Here is a 10,281-nt window from a genome sequence, read left to right as displayed (position 1 = left end):
GTATGTATGTATGTGTGTACTGTGTTTGTATGTGTACTGTATGTGTGTATGTGTGTGTCTAAAGAGGACATCTGATCCTCTAGGAAGTGGAGTTTATTGGTGGTTGTGAGCTATCAAATGGGTGCTGGAAACCGAACCTGGGTCCTCTGGAAGAGCAACAAATGTTCTTAACCACTGCACAAGCTCTCCAGCTCCTGATTTTCCTTTCTGTTTCATTTTGTAGCTGTGGCTGGCCTGGAACTCACTTTGTAGACCAGACTGGTCTCGAACTCACAGAGATCCGCCTGCTTCTACAATCAGTATTGGCCCAGTTATAATTTTGTTTAATGACTTTCTCATCCTACCCCTAGAACGATCCCGATACCGAGGACTCTCTCATCCCAAATAGTTTCGGCAATGCCATTTTCCTTGTCTGTCCCCGTCCCCCCCAACCCACCCAGGGTTTTTCCCACACTTTGCACCAGTGCACACCTTGAGGACTGGCCACACGGTGGCGCTAGGTACATCAGACACCAAATCACGATCGCTGCAGTCAGGTGACTGTTCTGTCCGCAGGGATCTGGACTGGTCTTCGTGCCACTGGCACAGGTGCTAGGTCTTCTCACTTCACCTGGACCTGTTGAGCAGTAGTTGGGGTTAATTGCGCCAAGTGCTCAACCTGGCGCTAGGATAGCCGCGGCTGGGAGATGCATGTTTAGGAAGCCTGGATGGTGGGGCTGAAAACGGCGAGCTGAAAGGGTGGGCTTTATCCTTGAGGGACAGGGATATTTAGGAAGGGAGCAAGTGACAGGAGTTAAGTCCATAGGTCGGAAAATGCCCGTAAACCCAGCACAGCACATGGGAGGCAGAAGCTGGAAGATCGCTAGCTCCAGGCTAGCTAGGACTGCATAGTAAGATCTTGGCTCAAAATAACATCATTATTTTAAAGTAAAAGAAAACGCACTCTGGTTTGGTCGGGCATACTGGCCCCAGCCTATGAGCTTCTTGCCAGAGGGACAGAGGCGGTATAATCGCGAATCCAAAGCCAGCCTGGACTAGCGAGACCCTGTGGCAAACAAACAAACAAACAAACAAACAAACAAATGCTTCAGCCTGGTGGGAACCCAGGCGCAGGTAATGAAGGAGTCAGGGTTTTGTTGTTGTTGTTTGTTTTTGTTTTTGCTTTTTTCCTTCTGGTTTCGCGACCCTGGGGGACTGAAGAAGCCCTCTCCGCTGGTTTCTTGATCTACCAAATAAGTGTCCCCTCCTGTAGGTGTATGTGAAGATGACATTACATAATGCTTAGCACTGACGCCGGCACACGGCGAGCTTAGCTAGTTGCTAAAGTGAAAACACTAAAAATAATGCTGGTGCTGGCGAAGATGGGAAGCCAGCGCGAGCTGAGTGCGCAGGCGCATCTTTCAGGCCCACACCTGCCAAGCGTTTATCAAAGCTCTAAGCACCCTTTGCCCTTTGCCCAACTAACCCCCTTGTAGGAATGTAGCCCAGGAAAATGATCAGAAAAAAACTTTAAAAGCCAACAGGTTTGTCCCTGGAAACGTTATGTATAACAGCAGCCTGGAAAACAGTCAACTTGGGAGGGAAAAGCTAAATAAGCCGTAGTGTCTGCCTCTTCAATAGGAAGCACACAGCCATCAGAAATTATTTTCAAATGTTGTTACATATTTACAATATGACATGGTGTGAACCCAGCAGGTTCTCAAAACTCCATATCCATTATGAACTGAGCTTTGTGGGGCAGGGAATAACAGTGTGTAGTGGGCTAGAGGCGATTTCACTCTCCCCGCCCCCCTCCCGCCCTAGTTTGCATTGGTTGTTTTGGATGACTTTGATCATGAGAAGAAAGGCTTTCTTTTCCTTTCCTTTTTTTTCTACTTTAATGCGTGTGATCTCAAGCCTTGAAGACCAGCTGGGGCCATGGGTTGGAGGGCTTTGGGTCTACTCTTGGGGGCTAATTATCTTTGCTCAACCTCAGACAGAATTCCCCTTCCCAAAATATATGTGTATGTACACATGTGTACATGTATGTATATGTATGTATGGATGGATATGGATATGTGTGTGTGTGTGGATATATGTATTTCGAAAGAAAAGGCCTTCCCCGTGGAAGCTGAAAAAAAAAAACTGTTGAAATTTCTTTCTTGTCACTTAACTTTGACTTTTATTACTAGTGTGTTTTGTGTATATATGTGTGTAATGTATTTTTTTTTTTTTTTGGTTTTTCGAGACAGGGTTTCTCTGCATCTTTTTTAGAGCCTGTCCTGGAACTAGCTCTTGTAGACCAGGCTGGCCTCGAATTCACAGAGATCCGCCTGCCTCTGCCTCCCGAGTGCTGGGATTAAAGGCGTGCGCCACCACCGCCCGGCTATGTGTGTATGTATTATATGCAGGGTATGTGTATCATAGTGTAGAGTCAGCTCTCTCTCTCCATCTCTCCGTGGGTTCTGTGGACCGGACTCAGGTCGCCCACTGTTGCAGCAAGTGTTATTGCCCAATGAGGGACCCCGGGCCCTTGTAACTGAGTTTTGAAAAGTCTTTTTATCATGGAATTCCCATACTCAGTGGATCTATGTCAACACTGGCTCCTTCTGGTTATGTCCAATGTACTATGAAATCAGGAACTAAATACAACTCGCCAATTCTAGATCCTGTATTTTTTCAAATGGAATATAGAATTTTGTTAAACCTCTCGCTACCTCTAAAATCCAACCAGAAGCTTGGCTGATATTGTATCAAATTTGCTTTACTTGGAGAAAAGCTGTTATTTTTACTCTAAGTTTTAAAAACTTTTAGATTTATTCTATGTATGTCTGTGCACCACATGCGTGCCTTGTGCCATGAGAAGCCATAAGAAGGTGTTGGATCCCCTGGAACTGCAGTTATGCACAATTGTGATATGCTGTGTGGGTGCTGGGGATCGAACCTGGATCCTCTAGCAAGACGAGGTACTTTAACAGCTAAGCCATCTCTCCAGGCTTATCCTGAGTTCTTCAGGATAACACTGAGGTCAAACCAGGCAGTCTCATGCCTGTAATCCTAGCACTCAGGAGGCAGAAGACCAAGGACTGATGTAAATTCAGAGCCAGATTGGTTTATATAGAGCAGCGGCTCTCAATCTTCCTGATGGTGCAACTCTTTAATACAGTTCTTTGTGTTGTGGCGACCCCCCACCATAAAATCATTTCTTTGCTACTTCATAACTGTAATTTTGCTACTGTTATAAATCATAATGTAAATATCTGATGTACAAGATATCTGATATGAGACCCCTGTGAAGGGGTCACTTGACCTGAAACGTGGTCTCAACCCGCAGGTGGAGAACCACTGATCTAGTGAGTTCTAGGTCAGGCAGGGCTACACAAACAGACCTTGTTTATTGTGGTTGTGGTGGTTGATATTGATGATAATGATGATGGACTAAGGACATAATTCAACTAGTAGGATGCTTGTCTAGGATGCCCCCAAAGCCCTGGATTCGATTCCAGCACTGCAGAAAACCAGGTACTGTGGCACATGCATGTAACCCCATCACTTGGGAAGTGAAGGGAGACAGATCAGAACTCAGTTATCCTCAGAGTTTGAGGCCAGCCTGGGCTACAAGAGACCCTTTCTCAGTGCTGATGGTGGTGATGCTAACAATAATAACAACGGTGTCTTGTTGCTGAAGCCTTGCAGTGCCTTAGTCTTGCAGGTTCCCACGCCAGCACCTATGCAACGTTTATAGTGGCTTCCGTCACTGTTTTCTGTGTGGTCATCGACCCCATATGGCATCTTCGTTTGTAACCCTGCTACCGCCTCAGCTCATGCTATTTCTATCCCCAGTGATGTCATGCGCCTCCAGATGGCAAAAGAAGCTGCTGAATTGTCCCCATATCCTTGATCCTGCTCACTCCTGCTCATCACACTTATCTGGTGAAAAATCAATGAAATGGATGAATGAATGGACAAATGGATGACTCCAGTACATGAATTCAAGAACCCCCCCATCCCTGGGGTTGATGGTCCACAGAGCAGCTGTTCCTTGATTGACATCCACACCCATCCCCCTACAGAGGAGATCCCAACCAGGCATCCAGCAGGGCACACTGACACAGACAGCAAGGTGGGCCTGCCACTCTCCAGCCCTGCTCAGGATTCCTGGGAACCGGCCATGCTCAGCAGAAGCTCCACACTTCTGCAGGAGGCAGAGTGAATGTGAGACCGTGTGTTTCTCACGTGGCCTTGCCAATGGTTGCTGCCCACCTGTGCCCCTTCCTATAAATACACACGGTGAGAGAGAGAGGACATCGGTGGGGGCAAACTGGATGTGCTCAGCCTTGAGTCCATCCCTACCTTCTGGAGCAAGCATCCTTCTGATGAGGGGCCTTAATTTGGTCATTTCTGCTGGACAGAACTGACTTGTGGGTGACAGCCTCCCGCTTCCACATACCTTGTCATTACATCTAGCCACACCTTCTTATATCTTCCTAAGACACAAGGATCCCTTTAGAGGTGCAGTGTGTGTGTGGGGGGGGGGTATTGCTTACAGCTATGCTAATTGTTGTTTCATTGATTCTCTACCCAAATTTGCTTCATCAATTCCGGATCCTGAAACCCAGAGATTTTATTATCCATCCCCTTTTACAAAAAGTTAGAGCTGAAGCTCACAGAGGTGAAGTGGCTGCTCCAAGTCATCAGCCACAAAGCAGTCTATAGAGAAGGGACACGAACACCAGACGATTGGCTTCATGCGTCAGCAGGGCAGAACCAGCAGTAAGTCAGGCCCTCTCCCAGGCTCGTGGGGAGTGCGCTCCATGGCATGGGACATGGCAAATGCAGACACCTAGACCAGCAACTCACCCAAACTCTGAGAATGCCTTTGTCCCCAGCCTACCAGCCTTGATGAGGAGGGCACTGTGCATGCCTCAGCCTGGCTCAGGGGCTTCCCCTGCAGTGCTCCTGCCCTGGGTGTCTGTCTTAGGGTTTCTCTTGCTGTGAAGAGATACCATGACCATGGCAACTCTTTTATTGGTTTTTTAAGACAGAGTTTCTCTGTTTGACATTCTTAGCTGTCCTGGATCTCACTTTGTAGATAAAGCTGGCCTTGAAACTCACTGAGATCCGCCTACCTCTGCCTCCTGAGTGCTGGGATTAAAGGCGTGAGTCACCATTTCTGGCACAACCTGGCAACTTTTATAAAAGAAAAATATTTAATTGGGGCTGGCTTACAGATTCAGGGTTTTAGTCCATTGCTGTTATGGTAGGAAGCATAGTGGTATACAATCAGACATGGTGCTGGGGAAGGAGCTCAGAGTTCTACACCTGGATCAGAGGCAGCAGGAAGAAAAAGACACTAGGCTGGGCTTGAGTACTTGAAACCCAAAGCCCACTCCTAGTGATACACTTCCTTCAAGAAGGCCACACCTACTCTGACAAGGACATACCTCCTAATCCTGTCAAGTATCACTACTCCCTACTGACCAAGCATTCAAATATATGAGCATTTGGGGGCCTTGCATATTCAGAGTACCACAGTGCTCTTGCTCCATGTGCCCGATCTGCTGGGCACGTCTAGTTCTCCCCTGTGAATCCCTGCTGCAATAGGATGAGCCCTGTGTCTTATTAACCCTTTCATAGACCTGTGTCTTGCATGAGTTCTGCCACCAAAGAGACACTGATGTTGAAGAAAACACAATGAATGATAGATCCAAAATGCCAAGCCCAGAGAAAATTGAATGGCTAAATACAAGGGCTTGCTCTAGGGGCTTTTATCTAAAGATCAAATCAAACACTCCAATCAACTAGTGTGGTTTCCTTCATTGTAATTTCTTTATGTATGTGTGTGTGTCCACGAGTTGGTGTCAAGATCAGAGGACAGCCTGAGGGAGCCAGCTCTCCTTCTCTACCAAACTCAGATAGGCAGGCTTGATGGAAAGCCCTTCACGTGCTGAGACATCTCTCTGGCCCTCAACTAATTTTTTTTTCAGTATCTGCTGTGCACACATAACAGGAGGCTGCTGTATGGTTTTATGTGCACAAATACATAGCTCAGTTTTTAAAGTGCTTGCCTTATAAGCCTAAAGATGGAAATTGGAAGAGTCAGTCATGGAGGTTCATGCTTGCAACTCCAATGCAGAGAAGGACGATGGGGCAAGGTGGTCAGTTACTACCGGTTTGATGAGCCTGTCTCAAAAAACAAGGTGATGGCAGATGAGGACACCATTTGAGTTTCTCCTCTAGCCTCTGTGTACACACACACACACACACCACACACACGCACATGCACGCACACACACTTCACAGACTTCCAATGCAGACAATGCTGCGGGCCACGCCCCTCTACTGACAGCTTGAATCTGTCATTTCTTTTTTAATTAATTAATTTATTATGTATACAGTGTTCTGTCTGCATGTGTGCACACCAGAAGAGGGCACCAGATCTCATTACAGATGGTCGTGAGCCACCATGTGGTTGCTGGGAATTGAACTCAGGACCTCTGGAAGAGCAGCCAGTGCTCTTAACTGCTGAGCCTTCTCTCCAGCCCCCAACTCTGCTAGGCCTTGTGACCTTGGACTCATTCCTCAGTGGTATCTCTGCACCTCATTTCTCTAATCTAACGCAGCAAGCTACTAAAAGTTCTGAGACGCTGCCAGAGGAGTCACCGAGTATGGTCACCGCCTGGAAGGAACCACTTATGGAGAGTTTAATAACTGAGCTCCACGGAAGTCCAACTTCAGGAACTCAGCAAAGCATCCTCCCTTCCCAAAATTCAGAGCAGAGGGCCAAAACATTTGGTGTTTCTGAGGGCTCTGATTGGATGGATGTATTGTCCCTCAGAGTGCCCAGCTTCTTTGAGGGCTCTGATTGGATGGATGCATTGTCCCTCAGCGTGCCCAGCTTCTTTGAGGGCTCTGATTGGATGGATGTATTGTCCCTCAGAGTGCCCAGCTTCTTTGAGCCTGGGGCCTCTCTGCAGCAGCCCTCTTCAAAACCGTACAGAGAGCACGAGGGCAGAGTTTGTGTTAGGGAGTGTTCACTTTCTGCACGAGGGCAGACTGCGTGTCAGGGCGTGTTCACTTTCTGCACGAGGGCAGACTGCGTGTCAGGGCGTGTTCACTTTCTTCACGAGGGCAGACTGCGTGTCAGGGCGTGTTCACTTTCTGCACGAGGGCAGACTGCGTGTCAGGGCGTGTTCACTTTCTGCACGAGGGCAGACTGCGTGTCAGGGCGTGTTCACTTTCTGCATGAGGGCAGAGTGTGTATCAGGGCATGTTCACTTTCTGCATGAGGGCAGAGTGCGTGTCATGGAGTGCTCACTTTCTGCACTAGGGCAGAATGCGTGTCAGGGAGTGTTCACTTTCTGCAAGAGGGCAGAGTAAGTGTCAGGGCGTGTTTACTTTCTGAATTCACACTTGCATGGAACTTCCTTTATGCGGAGCATCACCCTCCACACTCCCACTCCTTTGCACAGCAGCTTCCTGCAGGCCTCGGTTACAATCAAGTAGTGACAGGGAACGTCCTGGGTGAGGCCTGGAGTTCTGCATTTCTAACCAACACCCCACCAGGTCCTAGTGGCTCAGGAACCAATTATTGCAGGACGTTTAGCATGATCCTGTTTTGTAAAGATAAAAGACATGCCACAGCTGGGCGGTGGTGGTGCACACCTTTAATCCTAGTACTAGGGAGGCAGAGGCAGGCTGAACTCTGTGAGTTCAAGGCCAGCCTGGTCCACCGAGAGAGTTCCAGGACAGCCAAGACTGTTACAGAAAGAAGCCCTGTCTCAAAAAACAAAACAAAACAAAAAAGATACGCTGCAGATAAACTCTCGGCTGTGGTGTTGATCCATAGGTGGAAAGACAGCCTGAGGCTTTCAAACACTTCCGGAGCGTCTTTTCATAGTAAGTTTCACTTTTGTGTTTAAGAAAAAAGTTATCCTACTTACCTAGCAGGAAAGATGCCAAGATCAAGAAGGAGTCTTTCACAGGCTGAGGTTCATCCACTCTGTACTGATCCCATGATCTTCCCAAATATGGGAAACATTAATTGCATAATTTGTGGTGGTGAAGACTACATTCACACTTTCCCCTTTAAAAAAGAGAAGAAAGGAAGACTCAGGAAAAAAAAAAAATAACAAAATCCCAGTTGCAATGGTCCAAACAGACATTTTCAGACTGTCATCCAGCCTAAATTGATGGTGCTGGTCATCTTGGCACATATCCCTGCCCTCTCTGGTCTTTAACAGGTTGGCTAAGGATGGTTGCTCTGGAGGAGGATGCTGGGACTGGTGCTTCAGCTACCTGGACTTCTGACGCGGTTGGCATGGTTACTGAGGACCAGTGAGCACCAGGCATTCTGTTCTGTCACTGTGCCCACTCTCCAGATTATATAACTAGGACCCAGAAATGTGGAAGGATCCAGATCATATATGTAGGTAAGGCCCAGGGGCTTTTCCACCTACCTGAAAATCCCTTCTCACTTGGCTCATTGTCCACCTTCTTTTAGTCCCTGTTCCGGAGTCACCTGACATTACAGTCTCTGATCACCCTGTAGACATTAACGACACAATTCCTGCCCCATTCCCGCTCCCTGCTCAGCGCCATCTGACAGTCACGGTTATTGGCTTAGTTTCCTATAGCCCCTCCTTTTCCCACTCAACTGTAAGTCACGTGTAGGTAAGGGCCACTCTTCTCACTGCTTTGTCTCTCGGGACTAGCATGGTGCCTGACCATGGGTGAAAAATTAATCTCCGCATGTGGAAGCGACCTGCTGACCCTACCTTTCTTGGCTTCCTTGTGGAAAGTCCTACTTAGGTCCCTCTTGGTGCAAAAGGGGTAGCTGGGCACAGTGTCTCGCGGTCCCTCTGGGGGAAAGGCACTGGCAGGCAAGTAGAGTTGTAAGAGCCCTCGGTTTGCATCCTCGCTACCTGGCAGTCTCCACATGCCCTGGGCCTGGCTACCACCCTTTTAGAGCCTTAGAGTTTAAGACAAGAACTTTCATCTCTCCCTGAAGGCCTTCCTCCTACCAGGGAGCTTTTTCCCTTATCTACCTGTGGCTCCTTCTTATCATTTGGGCCCTTTTTCTAAAGGTCACTTCTTCAAAAAACCTTTGACTCCGGTGGTTAACGTGGTGTTTCACTCTCTGTTGTGTTCTTCCACGCCTTCTAGCCCAGACTACTTCTGTTTTTTCCCATTTCAGCCTCTGGCTATTTGTGTCCTGGCTGTGCCCCCCTCTGAGCGTGGAGATCACAGCTGTTTTGCTGTTTTTGTTTTTTTTGTTTTGTTTTGTTTTGTGTGTGTGTGTGTGTGTGTGTTGTATCTGTGAGTTTAGGATGGGGCCTGGCTTATCATAGGTTCTGCGTAATTCGTTGAATTAATGGTCCTTTCTTTCTCCTAGAAACAGAAACACTGAGGCCCCAAAATAGAAAGGAATATACTGAAGATTATTAATTAGTATCAGAACCTAGAATAGAAAGCATCCAAGGTTAAATGGACTAGAGCTTATTTTTGTCAGCTGATCACAATCTTGAGGGTGCCAGATCTTCCCTCTAAGGCCTCAGTTTCTCTACTGGAAATGAATCCTAGAATGAAGTAATCATGGCCACCATATAATAACCAACTTCTAGAGTTAGCACCTCTCTCGTCGCCAGAAATAGTATCTTCGGTGTAGCATCCGTACCCCAGAAACACAGGTAAGCCGCCCCGAAAGCCGCAGGAGAAAACTACAACACCCATAGTGCCCCGCGCGGCGTCTGCGCATGGTGACCAGCCCGCGAGACCCCGTGCGCCATCTAGCGGCGGTCTGGAGAAGCGCTCCGCTCCGATCCCCGTGGGGCGGGGGACCCGCGGCGCACGCAGTCGGGATATTCTGCAGCAGCCGCGAAGCCGGGGGCCAGGAGCCGGAGCAGGAGCGGCAGCCGGGATCGCAGCCCGCCGGGCCCGCTGCAGTCATGGGCAACCGCGGCATGGAAGACCTCATCCCTCTGGTCAATCGGCTACAGGACGCCTTCTCCGCCATCGGCCAGAACGCGGACCTCGACCTGCCGCAGATCGCCGTGGTGGGCGGCCAGAGCGCCGGCAAGAGCTCGGTGCTGGAGAATTTCGTGGGCAGGTAGGAGCAGCGCGGACTCCCGCGCTCCGGTGCCCTGGGTCCCCGCCCTGGGCTCCTACGGGCTGGTAGCTGCTCCTGAGGACTGAGCGCCCCCGCCCCCCACACGAGCCCTGGGGTCCGCAGCGACCCCGCCAGACCACGGACATCGGTGGAGTCCCCCTCTCACGCCCCCTCCTTCACCCCATCCTCCGCAG

General features: G+C 48.9%; 1 protein-coding gene and 1 pseudogene across 16 annotated transcripts in view; both read left to right on the top strand.

Moving 5' to 3' along the window:
• Positions 1–7,914: 7,914 nt before the first annotated feature.
• Positions 7,915–8,063, top strand: LOC119820168 (annotated as a pseudogene).
• Positions 8,064–9,796: 1,733 nt separating this feature from the next.
• Positions 9,797–10,281, top strand: part of Dnm1 (dynamin 1) — a 51,328-nt gene continuing 50,843 nt past the window's right edge. For all 16 annotated transcript variants that reach the window (XR_005286259.1, XR_005286258.1, XM_038337561.1 and 13 more), the window contains exon 1: positions 9,797–10,087. Coding sequence is in view for 14 of the 16 variants with exons in the window: in XM_038337561.1 (XP_038193489.1) it covers positions 9,927–10,087 (161 nt within the window). In the remaining 2 variants the exon portion in view is untranslated. The remainder of the gene's footprint in view (positions 10,088–10,281) is intronic.

Source organism: Arvicola amphibius, chromosome 7 (genome assembly GCF_903992535.2).
Source record: "Arvicola amphibius chromosome 7, mArvAmp1.2, whole genome shotgun sequence".
Classification (NCBI taxonomy): domain Eukaryota; kingdom Metazoa; phylum Chordata; class Mammalia; order Rodentia; family Cricetidae; genus Arvicola; species Arvicola amphibius.
The sequence above is the reverse complement of the archived record's forward strand: the minus strand, read 5'-3'. Positions and strand labels throughout refer to the sequence as shown.